This window comes from Melanaphis sacchari, unplaced genomic scaffold, assembly GCF_002803265.2.
Source record: "Melanaphis sacchari strain LSU unplaced genomic scaffold, SCAv2.0 Contig43_pilon_pilon, whole genome shotgun sequence".
Lineage (NCBI taxonomy): Eukaryota > Metazoa > Arthropoda > Insecta > Hemiptera > Aphididae > Melanaphis > Melanaphis sacchari.
This window is the reverse complement of record NW_020271284.1, coordinates 891,114-912,867: the sequence shown is the minus strand read 5'-3', so window position 1 is coordinate 912,867 and position 21,754 is coordinate 891,114. Positions and strand designations below refer to the sequence as shown.

Genomic DNA, 21,754 nt, shown 5'->3' with positions numbered 1-21,754 from the left:
TAAAAATAAATTTTTATAGTCTTAATCAAAAATTTTTTTCTGATAAAATTAAATTTTTAATAGTATTGTTAACTATCAAACAATTTATCAAACACTTCGTCAGGAGTCAATACTTTAGTTGTTGCAAATTGAGATCCGAGTAATTTCATTATTTCACCATGCTTTGATAAAGGATTTTCTCTTTTTACTCGGCTATAATTTTCTTTTACAAATATAGCAAATTTTGATAATTTCTTGGGAAGTTTAGGTTTTTGTTGTACATCATTTAAACTGTATAATTCTTTTAATGGGTCCTCATGAACAACTGGAAAATTGTTATTAGGTAATGGATTATTATTGATTTTGTTTTTGATTAATTCAAATTCTCCATAACAGTGTCCACATCTTTTTTTTTCTAGATTCAATGATTTTGAATGACGTCCAAAACTGAAACAATAAGATTTTATTTAATAAACTACAAGATTATAATTCTACTTATTTCTACTTATACTTTTTACTTGTATCACTTATTTGATTACATTACACAATATGTATGTTTAAATATACATATATACTAATAACACAATAATTCATTATTTACCTGTAACCACATTTTACACATTTGTAGGTGAATTTAGTTTGTATGTCATAACTATGGCATCTTTTTATGATTGGGAGTTCTGGAAACTTTTGCATAGCTTTATTTGCCCAGCTTTTCCATTGAGGACCATGTCCTTCAGAAATACCATTAAATATCCAACAAGCAGCATGGCAAAGTTCATGAATTAATGTATCTCTTAATCTTTCAGCTGTATCAATTATCTATAAAATAATATATATTTTATGAATTATACAGTTTTTTTTTCTATTTTATTAGAAACAAAATAAATGAATAAAAATTTACTTTAGAAGAAAGTTCAATGCGAGAAACTCTTTCACAATCTAAATTTTTGTTTATTTTGACAGAACGTTTATTAAAACACGCACCAGCAGTTGACCTTAATCGCGCATTCCATTTAAAATTCATATCAGCTGGGAGCTAGTAAAATAATATATAAATAATCAATACATTTTTTATAAACTTGGATAATTTGCTTAGTATTTTTAAATAATATAACACAATTAAAATAAAAAGCAAAAGAAAAGAAAAAAACAAATTAATTAATTCTCAATAGTCAAGGTAAAGAGATATATACATGTGCTTTAAAAGTGCTTTACAAATATGAAATATAATTTCATATTACTTACAAAATATGTTTATCAAGGTCAGCTATTTTTTTAATTTTTAGTTAATAGTTAATCCTGCAGTTAACTGGAAATAAAATCAAAAATAACCAAAATCAGATTGACTTTTTAAAAAATTAATAAAAGCCTAGATTTTTGGATGACATATTCTTATTTCATATAGAATCATCTATTATAGTTTATAAAAGGCAATGAGTATAGGATTTAAGATATGATAAAGCAGTTTGATCTAACATAATATCAATGTATGCATGGTGAACTTAGGAATTTGAAGTAAAATTATTAGAATGTACACAATTTTGTGGCTATAGCAAAATGTTCTCTTTGCATAACAATTTATCCTATTTCATATTTTATAAGCAAAAAATAATAATTTAAATTTATATATTACATAATATTTTATGCAAAAACTATTTTAATTAATGCTTCAGATATATTAAAAATATGTTGTAAATAATTATCATATGGATTCTACTTCACATTTTATATTATTAATAAGACTGATAACTCTACACGGGATACATATAAATTTAAAATACCCATAAAAAAAAATCCTGACTATACACCTGACATTTTGGTAAAAATCTTAAATAACAATTAAGGCAATATAAAAGAACTATAGGTACTTAATTAAAATCAGTTTGATCAACAAATAATTTTTTACTGAAAAACCTCCAAATAAACATATTCTGTATTTTAATCAATATGAGAAAAAAATTTGTAACATTATATACTCATTTAAACAATGAATGTGGTCACAGTATTTATAATGCTGTATTGATGGTAAATCACTTAATATGAGCTTCTTGGAGTAAATGTATCCATTAAGTTTCATTCTCATATTAAATATACACTATATAACTATGTCAAAATTAGATGAATGGTAAAGATTTAAGTAATAACTAATTAAAACTTAAAATTGATTTACCTTATCATCAAATACTTCTTTGTTGAATAATTTAAATAATACTGATACTAAATCATCTTTATTTTTTTTAAACTTTAGTTTATACTTCATAGCTTCAGGATCACATTTCATAGAACCAGTAAAACCTGAAATATTATACTAAATTAGAAAAAAATGATATTATACATTCATTAAATAAAATAAAGTTTTTCTATGTGATAATATTGTTACCAAAAGTATAAATTTTCATCTAAACAAAGCATATACCTAATTAGGTCTAGAATGAAAAATTATTCTATTAATTATAATATCTTTACTAATATTAGGTATTTATTATTTTTATAACATCAATTGTTGATTTAAACTTTTAATATTTAACTAAGTTTTCCTTATTGGTAATAATAAAAATTAAAAAATTAATGTTATCTTCTGTTTTAAAATAATAAATATATAATTTCTTTATTGTACTTCTACTTTAAGATTAAAAAGTCGGGAAAACATAACAATAAAAATGCTTTAGCAACTTACTTAAAATATGAAAAGAACAAAAATAATTCAGTTATATTCACAGTGATGATCACTTTTTTAAACATTCAAATTAACTGAACTAAAATCAAATTAAAATATTCATTATCATAAAAAAAAAAAAACCAAAAGTTGAATTTAGACTGCCTTATATAATTTAATGTACATTGATTGATAAACTCACATTGATAATCTATATTAAAATAATAAATGAAATATAGATCTCTTTATTGATATATAAGATATAATTTTACATTTTTATAATCTTAGATAGTAAATTAATTTTAACATCTAACGATTATTATTTTTATTTTTAATGTATAATTAAAATTATATGGTTAAATTTTCCAGAAATACTTACACGATAGAGAACTCAAAAATGATAGTGTTGCTTCTATATTAGATTTAATTGGTATTTTAGATTGTAGATTTTGGTAAGCATCATTTTTTTTTGTATTACTATTTTCTTTGAATGTTTTTCCTTTAATAATTTTGAAATTATTCAATTGTTTTTTATCTGCACAAGGTTTTAAAATCCTACAAAAGGAAAAAAAAATATTCAATTATTTTATAGAAACCCTATTTAGTCTTCATTTATTATTATTCTTAATTTTATAAAATGAAATAATTGATTTATAGATCAATGATTACAATTTTATTTTTAAATTTAAAATAGGCTTATTTAAATTTCTATATTCAAGATTTAATAATTTTCTTATAATGGTTAAAGCTTTAGCTCCTACTTATAAGAATAATAATATTAATTAGCATCTACCTATTTAATAATATTATTTACTTACTTATCATTTATTCGACTTGTAGAGGGATTGATAATATTTAATTGATCAGGTACTTCATTTATATCATTGGATAAACTGAAATTTCTATAAAAAACACAGTATATTATATTTAAATATATTCATATCATAAAATTAAATTTTTTAAAGAAGTTATTTTCAGTATATTAATGTAAAAATAATAATACAAATTTGCAAAATAAAAAACACAATAAATATTAGGTTAGATAAAATTCTTGGGGTATTTTAGTTGTTTTTTTTTTTTTTAAATTTCAAATAAAGTGTATAATTAATTTAAATGTACTTGGAAGATTCTAATCTAGTAAATGATAAACAAGTATTAAAAAAATATTTTCAGACTAGAAAAAGGGAATTTTATTAATGAATAGTTTTGTATAACATATTCTTGTTACATTAGACTCATTCTGCAAGAATCTATACAATTCTAAGTTCTAATACATAAAATATACGCATAATATTAAATGAAACATACTCTAATATTATTGAAGCATCATCCACTTTATTTTGAATATTGTATTCTTGATGTTTTTTCAGAACGCCAAAAGGTGATGCTAAAATGAATATATACGATAAGTATAAAATAAATATAGTCAGAATATTTTTAAATTGTAATATCTAATAAAATAAAAACCATTATTACTTACAATAATTAATTTCATTGAAATTTTTGCTTGAGATATTTTTACTGAGAGATCTAAAATAATTTATTTTTTATGTAATAGATAGTTTAAATAATAATCATGTATAATTTTACAAACTATTTTAAATTGAAAAATGTTATTTTTGGTTTGATTTTAATTTGTTAGTTTTGTGAAATAAACTATAGTATAAGGTAATTACATTAATCAAATTGTATAACACTTACTGATTAAGATCATCATCGATTTCATTGTTCAAATACTTTGTTTTTGAATTCTTAAGTACACCATCAATGCATCGCCATTCTTTACCATATATGCGGTCTAATAGTTTAGCAGATTCTGAGAGATGATTGCTTTGAATATGGTTTTTTACTGGTGTAATATAATTATTTTTAAATTTATACAAATTATCATGTATGTCATTTCTATTTTTGCATTTAAATGTAGTAACACTATCTTCTGTACCAGATAAATTATCTTCAACGGGATTAGAATGTAAACTTGTGAATGATTTAAAACTATCATTTGAACTAGAACTGATATTATAAACAGATAAATCATAATTTATACATTTTTTTAATTCTATGTTTGATTCTTTCGAAATATCAATGTGATCAATATAAATATTATGATCGATTTTTTGATTAGAATTAATTTTTGTTTTAGATCTGGGTTGAAATGTATCAAATAATTCTAAACTAGAATCAGAAAAATTATCATTTTCTTTGTCAGACATATTTTTTATTGATGTCTTAATTCCACTCGAGTTTTCATTAACTAATTTATCTTCTTTTTTTTTATTCAATTTTGGCTTGGTGTTTAATCGTACTGGAGAAAGAAATTAAAGAATTATTTAAAACATACAAACAATTATTTTAGTAGAGCATGTAGAGCAGGTACTTACTTTTAGCAGATTTTTCCATGTTGAAATATTTTGTAAGACTAGGCAAGTTGGTTTCTTTTATGACTATTACAAATTAATCAGATTTAAATGTTATGACTAAAAATTACTACAAGATACTATAAAAAATATAGTTATTAAGTACTTTAAAAATAAAAAAATTTAAATTGAATAGCTAATAGTATTGATTATATTTTCTCATTATTAAGCATTAAGGATAATTAAATGGCTTCTTAGTCATGCATTGATTTAAAGAAAATAATTTTTAAAACCAGTCGAGTATCAAGTGTCAACTAATTAAAACTAAGAACTAAGAAGTCAAGACTGAAGACAGACAAGATAGTAGAGATACAAGTGTTGTATACGTTTTGTAGTATACTACAATACCTCAATACTATATTTAGCAAGCAAAAGCAAATAAATTTGCCCGTAGGTACTATAGGATTATAGTGAAATTAGTGAACAGTGAAAACTGAATACTGGATAATAGATATTATAGTGAAGTGAATACTGAATAAGTGAGTATAGTATACTATAAGTGATTGACCTAATCTGTACTTTTATTATAAAAAAAAAAAACCGTTAAAAATATTCATATTCCATGTTAATGTTGGTTACACTGCGTTAACAGTCACACATAAAACTACGTTGTATTATCACAGAATATTCTGTGATATTATTTATATTGTAATAATTTTGTACAATTTACTAACAATTTACTTGTTATCTATACTCTATAGTGTTATCATACACGATACATAATATGAGTATAAGACTATTAAGACTTGAGAATTTGAGATTGTACAATTAACTGTTCATTTTTATTTTTTATAACAGATTACAGTTTTGTGTTTAAAAAAATGAAAAATATTAAATGCGGACTACTGTAATAATGTCTGTTAGATGAATAGCAGGATTACTAAATTCTAAAACTGCAGGCTGTTGTTATTAGTTAATATTTATTATATTGGTGAGTGGTGGTAGATAATACTATAATATTGTTCTTATATTCTAAGCTTTACGTCTAAATACCTATTGTATATGCCAAAAAATATAAATTATAATATTTAAACTTATAGATAGAACTCTATCTAAAATTATGCTAATGTTTGATGCCAAGGCTTCAGAAAACAGAATAAATAAAATAGACGCGGGGTTTGTAAAATAGATTAATGTATTTATCTGTCTTATAAATTCACAGGACAGATGATGCTATTGTTGTCAATAGGTCTGAGTTATAATCACAGTCTTATAGATTCTAATATTCTTTGATATTTCATATAGTTGTTTATTTCGATCCATATAAAATTTTAAATTACAGTCTTCAAATGGCACAGTATAGATTTAAAAATATACAAAAAATATTTCTTGATTAAGTATTGTAATTATAGGTATCTACATTAATTATAATTACACTAGGCAGTGGCCTATTTACGGAAGGAGATGAGAAATATATCTCCCCCCTTGATTTTTTTTTAGTATTTTTTAGTTTTTTAAATGATAAATAAATAAATGATTCATTATTTAATATATTATATGATAAAATTATAAGGTTTATGTACCTACTATGTTTAGATATAATATATATTATGTGTGTAGTTATAATAAATTGATAGTATCTTCATGTATTTCGAGTGAAGAGAGAAAAAATATTTCAGTCATATCCCCCCCTTTAAATAAATCCTAAATACGTCACTGATACTAGGTATATAATGTTAGTGCAGAGCTATACTTTCAGGGACGCTGTTTGATTGATTTAGAAATTAAAAGTAAACGTATACCTAGGTACGTTATAATTTTAAATTACTTATAAAGTCATAAAATAGAACATTTATTAAATTAAATCTAATAAGCTTTTGAATAGCTAAAAATGTAAATATTCATTTGGCTTAAATCCTGAATACTTATATATATCAATATAATAAAGTGATCAACATCGTTGAATATATTCATTCTGAAAGTTAGGTAAAATATCTCACCACAAATTGCAATTTATTTTAATATTATGCTCATCAATTGTTAATGTTTATTTTTCGCGGATTTTTTTTAGTTTCTAGCTATATCTATAATTTAGTTCAATATTATTATTTTAATTGATACTTAAAGATTTAGAAATTAATATCTTTTAGTCTTTTCTAAAATTATATACTATATTAGATATAAATAATGATCCAAATGTATTGATGCCCAACAGCCATTTTTTAAAACCATTTGGCTATGTTTTATAGATACTATGTGAATATTGAAAAGCGATTGAATGATCTATAATCTCGTAGGAGCTTACGATTATTTTATTAAAATTGTTCATAATGTTTAGTATAAGTTTTAAATTTTAAATACGTATAATGCATAACATAGGTAATATAAATTATAATGCACCCTGTTCTCTTAAAGGTTTGAAAAATCACAAAAGCGCGGGGTTGTGTGATCGGTCGGACTATAGAACTCGAACTGGACATTTGGTGTCACTGGTTACGGTTCATACCGTTGCTCCGTGTCCGTATTCCCCGTTTTCAGTTTGTGATTGTCGCCGATCATGTATGGTAGTTTTGCGCTTTCGTGAAACATGTGCTGTTCGCTTAACGTTGGCCGACCGTCAATGTTGTTATTATTGTGCATCCGTCTATCTGATTATAATGTCAAATACGCTTACTGTTGAGAAAAAATCGGAAACCAAATCCAATCCTCAGGACTCGCCCACTATCCGGATACAAGTCGAATTGTTCGAACCCACTGACAACAGATATCCTGTGTTCAATTATCAGAAGTTACTCGTTGAAGAGGTAAGTACAACGAAGTCAAGACTATACGTGTTAACAATACACACATATATATTCCACACACATTGATACACACACACACACACGCGTAAGTACACGCACTAACATTTGCGTATCATCAGCGTATGTTTGCAAATTGAAATAACGAGTCGATTATGTGTTTATGAGTGCACTAATAATTATTGCATTATTATCACACGATAATAATAAATCACGACATGCATTAGCATACACATGTATTAATTACAATACTGGGATTACCGATTTATCAATCGGACTTGCGATTGTATTAATGTTTGTCGGCCCCTATTGTCACGATAATGGAGAAGCGTCTTTATATCCTCTATTTACAATTATGAAGCCGATGTACCCATGAATTACTGATTTTACACATTAGTCAACTTTTTGATCAGTAGTTGGTAATGTCTATGCATCATGTAGGTATCTTGTACTTGAATCCCTGTTCTCAAAGTCCTCATATTTATATAATGCTATTACAAGTTTTGGAAAAAGTTGTACCTACTTTGAGGTAGCCGTGATATTTTCTCTTCTTTTAGAATGTACATTTATTTCTTAATAATATTGATCTGTATATTGAATAGAATTTAAATTGACTACCAAAATGTCTAAATTTTTTTTTTATTCAGAACTTCCAAAAAAAAAAAAACGTCTAAATCAAAGCATCACTTTATCATCTATTGTCTTTAAATGTTTTATTTATTGTTAATATTGTATTTTTGTCTTTGATATTTGATGTATTTCTGAAATTTCTATTTGGTATTATAAAGAAAAAACTAAAAACAATAATGTTTTGCCAATGATAATAATATACTATTTTATTTTTAATATTATACTTAAATATTTATTATTTAAATTTTTTTTTTTTAAATTTTGAAGAATTAAATAAATTATTTGTGTTTATAAGATTTATTTTTGCTCTTAAACATTGAATAAAAATATATTTTTATTCATTTTAAGAAAATATAAACAATAAAGCAGAAACGGCTTAGCTCACTGTAATATTGGAAAATTTGAGTGATTTGATTTTTATCATTATAATTATCCTTTCTCAAATTGTGTTTACAATAACTTACAAATACAAATTTTTGTCAGCCTTGAAGTATTTTTCTAGCCAATATCTGAATGGCAGAATGGATTCCTTTAAAAACAATGTCATGGGATTGTATACTTATTACCTATCTAAGGGCAGAAAGCAGATTTGCATAAAATATTTAATGTAAATTGATACTTATAGAATGTATCTAGGTAATTATGTAGTATCATGTTAATAAAATGATCATTAAAAATATTAATGGCATATAGAAAATTACTATTTAAACTAAATTTGCACTAGAAATAAAAATAATAGAATTTTAGTAACATTTTCGATTAATATTAATTGTTTCTGAGACTTGGGTAATAAATTCTTCCTAGATTCTTAAACTTAAAACTGTTGTATTATATATTATTATTTTAATTTTTATACTTATTGATACCCAATACAAAATATAACTGCCTTAGATTATACTCCCATATCATAACTAAAGATTATGAAGTACCTAATTATGTTCAAGATAATTTTTTGCATTAATTTCATTGATTATGTGCTTTATGTAAATTCATAGTTAGGTAAATTTCAACTTTTTAATTTATATGTTAATCTTTATTGGATATCTACATATATTTTATATTTATGTATCATAATATATTTTATATTATTTAATAATTTAATTAATAATCCTTAAAATTTAACAAATTTAACTATTTTTAATAGCCTATTGTTTACAAATAAAATGATAAATAAATTAATAATTTAATAATTAATAATAAATGAATTACAGTGATTTTATTTACATAGATTTCAGATGTATACTAATATATTTATTTTGTTATTAATTGTTAGGGCAATTTTCTTCTGTCTATCAGTGTGGCCACGCATTCAAATGATTAATAAAAATATTTAATCATTAAATGATTTGGTAGTGGTTATGATATTATTCAACCCTACATGATACGGTATGGTGAGAATTTAGCTTGATGGTAATGTGTGTAATTTAAATTTACATTTAATAAACTGCAAAATTAAAGTAAATAATGGTTTTAAACTTATTTTGATACCTTATTTCATATTATAAAGCTAATAACAATATTAATAGACTGCAGTGTAAACAATAAATTATTTAAATATATTGGAAAATGACATGTGCAATGCAATGTGAACAATTAGAAAGTTACATAACATAGTAAAAACAATATCCTGTGTTATTGTTTATTATTAGTAGTATAAATATTTTATAGTTTTTCCTTGTATTTTGTTACAGAATAAACGTCGAAAAAGGGATCAGCAATCTTATACTCTTGAAGAAAATGACGAATCTATAAAACAATTGGCTGACAGTTATGAACAAAAATATGTAGGTTCCTATAATTGAATGTTTTGTTAAATATTAAATTATAACTTATAAATAATTAATAGTTAAATTTCAGTTTTTAATTACTAGGGTTGCCAGATTTTAAAATCATCAAATTGGAACATCATAATATTGAATAACCTTAATTTTTTCTTTTTTTTATTTCTTTTTTTTTTTTTAGTCTCAAAAAAATGTCAATAAAATTTAGATAATGGTATTATATATACATTATTATTCTATACTTTGTTATTAAATAATACAATATTAAAGTTATTTTTTCTTGGCTCTCATTAACCGGGACAAAAATTATTAACCGGCTAAGACACCAAAACGAATGACAAAAAATAAAACAAATTTAAGATCATTAGCTTAAACATTAATATCATTAAAACTATTTTACTTCTGTATATGCTTTATATTAGTTACCTTTATTTTCCTATAGTAACATTTTGATTCATTATACAGTAAAAAAGTATTAATGAGTTTTGAAAATATTTTCAATGATTATTACTACCAATACAATCTTTAAATAAATAATGAAAAAAAATCTGATAATATTTATTGTAATTTATATTGAAATTCATTATAATTTTAACAAATTATGTTTGTAACGATAATTATGTTTATTTTATCTTTAACAGGGGTTTAGTGGTGTTAAGAAAAAGAAAAAGAAAAAAACTGCCTTCTATAACTATTCTGAACTTGCAACTGGTTATGATGAAAATGATTCATTTATTGATAATGATGAAATTGTAAGTATCATAATATATACCAAATAAAATATTTTTATTATAAATAAACATAATATTAGGTACATTAATAATACTTATATTTGTTTGAAACACCTATCAAAAAGATAATTAATAATTTTACCTTCGATATAATAATTGTGTAATTAATTATTATTTTTATTAAATCATACACTATTTAACACAAACCATTTGAGTAATAAAATTAGAGTATAATTTTATAATCTATTAAAGTAATTGATTTACATTTTATTGATGTATTTTTTTTTTTTTAATATATAACTTATTTATAAATATAGTTTGATGAAGTCATGCCAAAAGATATTGAAACAGAACATGGTGGTTATTATGTAAATTCTGGTTCTTTAGAATTAAAGAAAGTTTGTATGTCTGAAGATTCTGAAGAAATAAAATCTAGTCAACCTCGTAAGGTATAGTATAGTAGTATATTGCAAGTACATTCTATAATTATTGTTATGTTATTTAAAAAAGGTTTTATATTTTGAGAGTTGAAGTATAAATTTTGTTTTTAAATATTTTTAGCATTTTATAAATACTGTATTAGAAGATAGTGATGAAAAATTGCCAAATTTTGCTGTTTCAAGTAATTCAGAAAAAAATTCGCTAACTGAAACTAAGGTATTTTTATGAATTATTATTTGTTTATTGTAAAAATTAATCTTAATATTTCAATATTATATTTTAAAGATTTCTGATACATCTGATGATTCGTCTTGTTCTGACAAAGAAAAAAAATCTACAAAACCTGTATGTATACCGAAACATCCAGTGAATGGTAAAGTCAAACGAAGACAGTCAATTGATTCTGATAGTGCTGGTTCTATTATTCCAACTAAAAAGAAGAAGATCAGTACAGTTAAATCATTGATACAAGAAAAAAAAATTCAGATACCAGAGTGCAAACCAAGTATTTTATTTTTTATAACCATCAGATATTTTAAAATAGTATATTCTTGTTACCTTATATCATTTCATTTTATAAAATGTGTTACATTAATTATTAGTTATATTATAATTTATAAATATCAGATTAGAAGAATACACAGAATAATGTAAAATTAGTTTCAATTACTTTTAAACCTTTTTAATCATTTTTTTTTAGGCTGTTCAAAAGATACTCTACCTTTATCTTCTGACGAAGCACCTGTTACAGAAAATAATAGTTCTATTCATGATACAATTGAATCTGTCATACACGCTTGTTCCAAACCTTCAAATGTACCATGTCAGTATATATAAATATTTATATTTGTTTATTTTAACAATTAAATAATTTAAATATTATCAATTTCAGTGAGTTTAGAAAATGATACTGTTAAAAGTACTCGGAATGTAATAAATTCACCTATCAGTATTGATGTACCAGTATCTAATGGTATTAATAATGCCGTAGAAGAACTTCCTAAAATTATACTTGAAATTATTGAATCAATTAAGACTGAAGCTCAAATAGCAATTCGAAATAATTTAAACGGTTTTTCAGAAAAAATTAATTTAGATCTATTAAGGTATAATAAATTTACTATTTATTTTTTTAGTTTAACAAATTAAGTTATTAAATTATTTAGGAGTTGGTTTGAAATGTAGATTAAAAATAAAGATATATATTCGTTAAGTTATTAGTGACTATTAAACAATTAGTACATTATTTGGACTATATAAAAATGCTTACTTTATCTTTAATATTACAACATTGGAATTTAATTAAAATAGCATAAACTTTTACACATACTATATCACACTATTACTGCACGAATAACAAAAAATGCATATATTATGTTACATATGATAATAATAATCTTTTTATATAATTTCTTCAATTCTTTAATCATAAGAATAATTTTTATATCTTAAAAGTTAAAATTAATTTATAAATAACTTGTAAAATTTGCAGATACAAGTATTTCATATTATTATAGTTAGTGTTACTAAATTGTCAGTAAACATTGCATCATTTTAAAGTTGAAAATTTAATAGTAGCAATTTTTTTTTCATTTTTTTTTTTAGCTTAAGTTATAAAATTCTATTACAGACAATTATGTTTTGACCCGCCTTTATATTACTTAGTCAAGGCAAAAAAGTATTTTAATGAATTGTCCAAAAACAATGCAGTGTGCATAGACTGGTTTAGTTATCACATTGCCATATTGTCTGTATTGCCTGTGATAAAAACATTTTTAATTGGTTTTTGATTTTTATGTACTACACTTTTAAATGTTATCACAAGCTTTTTGATGAGGTATGTCTGGTTTACAATTTAAAACCTTACCTTTCTCAACTGATTACTTGCTAATCAAATCTTATCTCTCCAATCGTTACTTCCATGTTAAAGTTGGTTTGTTATACTCGGGTATATTAAGATTAGTGCAGGTGTTCTACAGGGGAGTTTCTTCTTTCCTATATTAAACAATATCTATGCTGCCAATCAATCCACCTCACCAATCACAACAGTTGTTGAGTTTACAGACAACAAGGTTATTATTTATATTTGTAAAAAATTGTTATATCACCTCCTTTAAACTTCAAAACCAATTTGTTTACTTCATCGTTTAGTTCAAAAATCAACCAGTTCAAATCACTTTACACTACATTCCCTCTTTGTATTTGTCCCTATCCTGTAATGTATCTAGATAATATTCAAATTCCTACATTTTAATTGACTAAATACTTAGTATAATAATTATGGACCACTGGCTCATTTGATTATACCACATAAAAACATTAATGTTGAAAATTCAAATGTTTCAAAATAATATCTTTCGTAAAATCACCAATTTATTACCTTATATCTTAAACTTAAAATAACTTACCAATCTAAAAATCAAAACTGCCCATGAAGAAGCAGTACCCTTTATAAAAGATTTCATTCCAGACTCCAATCTCATATCAACTACCTCATGTCTAATCTTGCCACTCTCACAATTTCTGGGAATCCTTCAAGATAGTTTAAAAGGTACCGAGTAGGTTGAGACCTACTGAAAGTTTAATGATTAAAAATTTAAATTAATAAAAAGTAAATAAATAACATTGGGATAGTGTTATTACATGTTCTTATTGTTCCTTAAGGAACAGATTGCTTATATCTTATATAAATAATAATAATAAAAACTTAAATAAAAAATTTTTTTTACAATAATACATTTTATTATTTTTTTACTATAAATTATATATCAAGCAATTTTCATAACAAAATTAAATTGATTTATTAAAATTTTTTAATATTATTTAATATGCTACTAATGCATAATATAGTTATTTTTTACTTTTATAATACATTTCAGTTATATTTTTTATATTAGGATGAATTTATCAATTTTAAAATTTAAATGTAAGAATATTATGTAGGGCCCTCAGTTTATATATGTATAATAATTAAAGTAAGTTGTGGAAATTTTTAAATTATGAAGAAAAAAAATATTCTAAAATTGGACATAATTAAATCATTTTTTATTGATGTGTTTTAGTCTTGAATGTCATAAAGAAATAATCTCATTTAATACACAACCTATTTATGCAACCTTAGCTGAGCATATGTTATGTGATAAAGAAAAAGTTATAAAACAAGTAAATCAGTTGGTTGAATTTGAGGAAGAAAAAATTACTGAGCCAATTAAAAGGTAAGTATTCAGAATATTTGTATATTTTTAAAATAATTTTAGATTATTTCATATAAATTATACTTGACATGTTTAGGTTAAAGGATGCAATTAAAAAAATAATACCATCAGTTATTGAACAATATGATCTTGATTGTAATAAAATTTTAGGTCAAAGGTATGTACATTTTTTTCAATTTTATTAAATATTTTAAGTTTTAATAAATCATAAGAAGTAATGTTAATATCTATTGGATTGTTGTAAAAAGCAAAAGTTTACTAAAAAATGAACTTTTTCCACACAAACAAATACTTTAATCTATCTGATGGTTATAGTGTTAAAAAAGTTTGAAATTATATGTATGAATGTATCAATACTATTTGCCTAATATATAAAATATTAGCTGGTAGGGGGTTTACTCCTGTGTTGTCTTATAAAACAATTTGGTAAATCTTATTAACGAAAATGGTAAGAACAGTTCATTAATGATGAGTGATCATTAGTCACTTTCAGTTACTAATACCCCATACCCTTTGTTACATCATATGGCATAAACATTTTTAAATTAAGATGTTCTTGCATTTACAATATATTGGATAATATATGCTATCGAAGCAAAGATCTATCATGATAATGTTGCTAATTAATATTTCAGTAGTAATATAGATAAGAGGCATGGACAAAAAATAATGTATTTTGATATGACTGGCATGAATGTAATTTCAGATTTAAGAAAAATGTGGTCCTTGACAACAGCTTGTATGGCACAAACTGAAATAGCTTTTGTTACACCCTTTTCACACTAAACTATTTCTGTATTATTGAAATAATAAAAAGTATTATGATTCAGAACACTTTAGAAAACCAAACATCTTGTGTTAAATTATTTTAATGTTTTTTTGATATAAAATTTCTTTTTCACTTTTAATTATATGTGTATTATAATTTGATATTTTCAAAACGTTTTTATATTAATTATAAATAAAATTCATTTTGTAGAATTAATTTCTTTAAATTTGAAACAATTTTACTCGTGATTAAATAAATTTTCATAATATAAATATCTAAAACGGGCTGGTTCTCATTAATGTATAGTTAAAAACTTTATTAAAATATATTAATAACTACACTGTTATTTTATGTATAACATTTTGTTGATTATCTAAAGTTACAACTAATAATGCAGAATGCTATTCAGCAAATTTTCTGTTGGAAATGTGACTAAGTACCTTATACTATATTACATTTAACACAGTAAATTTAAATAGCCAAATATTATTTGTTATTATTTTATTTTTATGAATTTTTTTTTTTTTTTTTTTTGCTATTTATTTCAATGTTTTATTTATAGTATAAGTATAATTTATAATAATTAATTTAATAAAAGCATAAAATAAATTTTAAATTCATTAATTTTTGATATTAGTTATTGGTTTCTCATTCAATATCTTTTTATAGTTAATATGTTATAAATTAATGCATTACTATAAATTACTATCAAAAAGCTTTATTAAATTAGTTTTAATATTATAGTTTGCTGTGTGTTAAATTCTTATTGTAAGATAATTTAAGATTGAATATAAAATAAAATATTACAATATTTTATAGCTTTATTATGAGACATAATTTTTTTTTTTTTCTTAATCATTTATTTTATGTATTATATATTATAAAATTATATTAAATTTGCTTTTATTCTAAATTTTTCAGGACTGTTAATGGAACTTCTAATGATGGATTAAAATCAAAACCTGGACCTAAACGACCACGTCGTAAATTTCCTTGGAATGAAGAGTTTAGGTAATTTTTATGTTATTATAATATTAATATCATAGATAATTTTTTATCATTTTTGATATCGATATTGAATTTATATATTGAGACATCAGCAATAACTTATGAATGATTGTGTTATTGAAAATATAATTAAAATTATTTTTATTTTTTCTATCAAGTATATTAATAAATACTTTAAAAATCAGTAAAGTTCTAGTGAAAATAACCATTTTTTAAGAACCTAAATATTTAATTTTAATCATACAACATGTAAACAATATGGTTTTTATGTCAAAGTAATTAGAATTGTTTGTGTATTTAACTTTTAAATAAAATGTGTGATAAATTAGTGCCTTTTTTGGTATAAGAAATAATATATAATGAAACTCTAGTAACAAAAGTTTTATTTTTTCAATGTCAATGTTCTGTTACATACCAAAAATATTAAAATAATATTGATATTAAAAATTTATTCACACTTATTAATAATTTATTTATTTCTAATAATCATTTTTAATATGTTACTCACTTAAACTTATTGACTTCTTGATAGCTATAAATAAACTTTAATGTTTTACGTGATATTTTTTAAACCATATTTTCTGTTACGACACCATTGTGTAGTTATATAAATCATTACTTTAGTATTGTCAGTACCTAAAATATATAAATTTAGACATGTGTTAGCCCACGGGCTAATTCCCCAAAATAATTAATTAGCCGTTGTTTAACTAAAAGTCATTGAACCAGAATTATATTTTTGGCCGTAGAATAGACTTGTTTGTATCTATTAATTAAGCTCTAAATTTTCAATTAAATAGTAAATTATAAAAGAAAAATGTGTACAGAAATTTAGACTCTCAATTAGATATTCTTTGGTTGTAATAATATATCTAATTAATACATAAAAATTATGAATACTTATTAATTATTTATACTATGTCAATTTATTAACAATATTATTTAATTAATTAATTTAGATCATTAGTGAGAGAAATAATTAATATCCGAAAAACTACCTATTCTAAAATCAGAAGATCCCATTCAATAGATGATTTTATTTCTCAATTCATAAATAATCAAATAAAACCATTATGGCCGATTGGGTGGATGAAGTCTACCAATATTTTAAAAGAACTCAAAGTAAAAGAAAAGGACTCTAGGTAATGTTTTAATTTTTTATTCATACTTTTGATAATATAATATTTGTATCTTTTTGTTCTTTATTTTATCTATTTACTTAATTTATTTTTTAATTTTAAATTTAGTAATTAAATTATGAAAAGTAATTTGAAAAAAAAAATAATTTTTTTGCAGACCTAAATTACCAAAAAAACAACCATTACATAATAGTCCAATTAAATTACTAAGTGCTATTAAATTGGCTTCTGAACATAAAGTTTCTAATTCTGCCATGAACAAATTACATAAATGGAATAAACAAAAATCTTCAAAAATAACCAACTTTAAAACAGAAACAACTACTAAATCAACTAGTCAAACTCCATCTTCAACGCCATCTACAACATCTGCTTTAAAACAATTTTATAGTCCTCCTCACACAGTAGCTATTAGTACTTTAAGTAATGATGCATGTCCTTATCAAGCTACCATTACAACTACATCTATTAATGGCTGTAAACAAAAAGAATCTGAAAACAACAGTGTTATTGTAGAAACAAAAGCATCTAATGGAGATGTATTAGATTTATCACCAATTAAATCCAGTCCAATGTCATATGCATCTAATAAATTAAAAGATGTTTCTGAGATGTGCAATAACACTTCACAAGATAATAACAGCCCTACAAAAACGGTAAGAATGAATAATGTTTGAATATGTTAAAGTTTTTTATCCGCTGAAACAAAAATATTATTTTAAATAAAATTTCTATTTTTTATTTTTTTTATTTTTTTTTTTATATATATAATTTATATTTATATTTTTTGATACATTTGTTATGGCTTAATAAAATAATATGTTCAAATTACAATTAATTTTATAAATTTTAAATTAATCAATAGTATTACATTTTTGTTTTATGAATGCTTTTGATCAATTTACAAAACTATTAATATAATAATGTACATATTGGCTATAGTTATTTTCCTTATTTCACACTTATTTATTATATTCTGTTTTATGCATGTAACAGGCTATAAATAGTCACATAGTAACACATGGTTTTTTATTGACTTGGTTTTGCACTACAAGGTGTTTGTTAATGGTTTGTTATTAATATTTTGTACTATGTTAACATTCATATTTTTTATACAGTTTTCTGGTGATTATAATTTTTTATTAATAATCCATGGTTGTAAAAATGAAGGATTGATTTTATCTGTGTTTATTAAGTATATTTTATTGATTGTAATGAAAATAGTAACATGATAATCTGAGTTACTTATATAACTAACATTTATTGAGTCTATTAAGTAAAATGAAAAGAGACAATTTAAGTTTGATTACGAGTATAAGTGTTTATTAATATTTCAATGTATTTTGGTTAACACATTATTAATTATTTTTAAATTACTTGATAACTTACCTCTTTATTATCTCAGAAAGCCTACTTATAATTTACACTAAGAAAGGGGCAATGCACAATTTCCCTCGAAAGATAATAAAAGTAGAAGTAATCAAAGGTTAAAAAAATAGGTTCAAAAATGTATACCACTGAGGTCATCCCTATACAAAATAACTTAATGTATATAACTTGTTCACTTAAACAATTTTTATACAAATATATAAAACATTGTTATGTTATACATGTAATAAAATTAATTTTTATAAAAAAGTAATTAATAGACTGGATTTATTCTCTACTTTTAATTAACGAGGTTGATTGATTCATACATGGTTAGTAGATAATATATAAGTATCTTTAATGTTACCTATGCTCCTATCTCTAATCTATTATTTAATATTATTCAGTTATAATTATAGGAAAAAAATGTGACAGTAACCCTTTTGACAGCAATCAATTCAAATATATGTAAAGTATCACCTAAAGTCAAAATATACTTTTTGCAGAAAGGTTGAAAATAAATTTATTTAAGTAAACACAATATAGTGAATTATATAGTTAATTTTATTGATATCATTTTTGATAAAGTTAAATCAAAATATAATTAGATGAATTAAAGAGAGGTTCATTGTTATATACTTTAATGAGGTATATTTTATGAAGTATATTGACTTAAATTTATTATATTATAAATTTGGTAAATGGCACTTGATTTTTATTTGATGCTTAATGATTAATAATTAATAAATGATATAGATATGGATTGTTTAATCTAATATTTTGATGGTAATGGTATTATGGCTTTTTCCTGGTTTGTGTTCAAATTAGTTATATCTATAAATTATATTTCCATTGATAACTTAAAAATAATTATTTAAATTGACTTACGCATTATGGTAAACTATTATTTTATACTAGAATGATCTTTATCTATGATAGCTGTTAATGCAATATTAATGAATTTGTCATATCAATTCCTAAGCTCTTAAATGTTGATATTTTATAACTGCAGTGTTATATATTGCCAATGGCACCCACAGTTAGAATTTTAGATGGTAATAGATTGGCTTATTAGTTATTTGAACTAGTATAATTAAGGAGTTGTTTATAGACATTCGTGGGTATTAAATAATAAGAAAATTATAAATTGAAATAACATAACTATAATTCTTATATTTATTTTAAATTTACAAATAATGTTAAATTAACAAAATAATATATACTGAAGATAGATTTTTTTTTTATAATAAATATGAATATTTTAGTCTATTATATCTAGTGACTTGCAATTTTTAAGTAAACTTCACTTAGTTTTTTATATAATATTCAAATAAAATCAAGTTTGGTCAATACTTTGAACATGTTTGCAGGATTTGCAAATTAATCCAAAGCACATGATTCATCAGCCAATTTCACGAAAACAAAGATTGCTGCAGGAATTGCATAATAAACCTTCGCCTGACCAACAAAGGTTATCAACCCATAATTTTACTGTTGATCGACAGAGCACAAAACCAAAAGTTGGTTTGCATACACATATATTGTATATTATGTGTTAATTAAACAAAAAAATTAATTTTTATTATGTATTTTTTAATTAAGGATGACAATTCAATTTCGTCAACAAATAAATTAGACTGTATAAAAGTTGATGATAAGTCAACTGCTAAGGATATGTTAAGTCAAATAATCAATGAATCTTTAATGGACAATACATCACCTTTACCCTCACAATTTACAACTAATAGTAGTTTTTATAAAATTGTATGTAAATAATAGTTAATTTTCTTACTATTATTTTGATAATTAATTTATCGTACTTTGGTATTCAGAAAGATGAGACTAAATCGTCAACCTCAGTCGTAGTTAAACAAGATATCAAAAATGATTATTCAGATTGGCCACATAGTGACCGAAACACAGCATCTAAAACTCCATCAAGCCATCGATCATCCAGTGCTGAACTTGCAGAAAAAGAAGCACAAGAAGTTATTAGAGACTTGTTAGTTTTAAATCAACTATCTTGTTCATCACGGACTACTAGTGATAATACTTTTAAAAAACATTCATCTATGTATACTTCTCATTCACCGAACACACTGGTTAGTTCACCAATAGGAGTCATCCATCATCCAGCTTTTAGAAATTCATACACTACAGTATGTATTGGTTAATTTGCATAATTCAAAAATGATTTCGGTTTAAGTAAAAAAATGTGCATTGTTTTTTCTTAGTCAAGCAGTACAACGAGTAAATCAACTTATGGGACAACAATAGGCATTCCAAAAATGAATATTGGTCTAAAAGATGAATTTCTTAAGCACATGGTGAAAACTGAAGAACCCACTTCGCGATTAACTACAGAAAGTTTTCAGTAATTAATTATTGTTATTAGTCATAGGAAGTTTGTTTTTTAATTGATCGCTTTTACAGAAAACATGGTATACCACACTATGGTCTTATACAAAGTAATGCTCAAATGTCCGATGTAAGTCGATTTATTATTGACATATTTAATTACACATCTAAAACTCCAATAAGCTAAGTTAATGTTTATAAATATAAATCATTTCAGAACTTATTTCAGCAACAATTCTTTTCAACATTGAATACAAAATCGAATAAAGATAATATGAGTCATAATTCAATAACGTACAATAGTAAGTTATTTAGTATGAGTAATAATTAATTTGCACTAATTAAAATATTAAATTTCAGGTAAAAACGAATAAAGTAAATATATTTTATATGTACTAATATAGTACAATACTATAAAGATATTTGATACAGTCATAAATATCTTGAGTTCACTATCTAAGATTAATATTTTTGTTTTTATTTAAATAATTAGTATTATATTAAACTAGTAGTATTAT

General features: G+C 23.1%; 2 protein-coding genes across 2 annotated transcripts; one reads left to right on the top strand and one right to left on the bottom strand.

Annotated features, from left to right (window-relative positions):
* Window positions 1-19: 19 nt before the first annotated feature.
* Window positions 20-5,579, bottom strand: LOC112597846 (protein PFF0380w-like). Its single transcript, XM_025344076.1, has 10 exons — window positions 5,020-5,579; window positions 4,340-4,943; window positions 4,119-4,168; window positions 3,947-4,025; window positions 3,457-3,540; window positions 3,018-3,193; window positions 2,153-2,277; window positions 884-1,018; window positions 581-801; window positions 20-426 (listed from the first exon to the last, which is right to left on the bottom strand). Exons 1-10 carry the CDS (start codon window positions 5,036-5,038, stop codon window positions 69-71), a joined length of 1,851 nt encoding a protein of 616 aa, XP_025199861.1. The 5' UTR covers window positions 5,039-5,579; the 3' UTR covers window positions 20-68.
* Window positions 5,580-7,433: 1,854 nt separating this feature from the next.
* LOC112597845 (yemanuclein-like) lies at window positions 7,434-21,738 on the top strand. The gene is made up of 20 exons (XM_025344075.1): window positions 7,434-7,799; window positions 10,118-10,210; window positions 10,849-10,959; window positions 11,256-11,387; window positions 11,500-11,595; window positions 11,665-11,884; window positions 12,080-12,202; window positions 12,272-12,485; window positions 14,442-14,594; window positions 14,671-14,751; window positions 16,285-16,374; window positions 17,331-17,513; window positions 17,668-18,166; window positions 20,249-20,398; window positions 20,481-20,642; window positions 20,711-21,037; window positions 21,113-21,252; window positions 21,312-21,366; window positions 21,454-21,538; window positions 21,597-21,738. Exons 1-20 carry the CDS (start codon window positions 7,557-7,559, stop codon window positions 21,608-21,610), a joined length of 3,171 nt encoding a protein of 1,056 aa, XP_025199860.1. The 5' UTR covers window positions 7,434-7,556; the 3' UTR covers window positions 21,611-21,738.
* Window positions 21,739-21,754: the final 16 nt, after the last annotated feature.

Bases quoted from the DNA above. Each gene is read 5' to 3' on its own strand.
- LOC112597846 (XM_025344076.1), bottom strand. The intron at 4,169-4,339 runs GTAAGTGTTATA...AAATTATTTTAG, and splicing joins ATCGATGATGATCTTAATCA to ATCTCTCAGTAAAAATATCT. The intron at 3,194-3,456 runs GTAAGTAAATAA...TTCCTTTTGTAG, and splicing joins ACAAGTCGAATAAATGATAA to GATTTTAAAACCTTGTGCAG.
- LOC112597845 (XM_025344075.1), top strand. From the start codon at position 7,557: ATGGTAGTTTTGCGCTTTCGTGAAACATGTGCTGTTCGCTTAACGTTG. The intron at 17,514-17,667 runs GTAATGTTTTAA...ATTTTTTTGCAG, and splicing joins GTAAAAGAAAAGGACTCTAG to ACCTAAATTACCAAAAAAAC. The intron at 21,253-21,311 runs GTAATTAATTAT...TCGCTTTTACAG, and splicing joins TTAACTACAGAAAGTTTTCA to AAAACATGGTATACCACACT.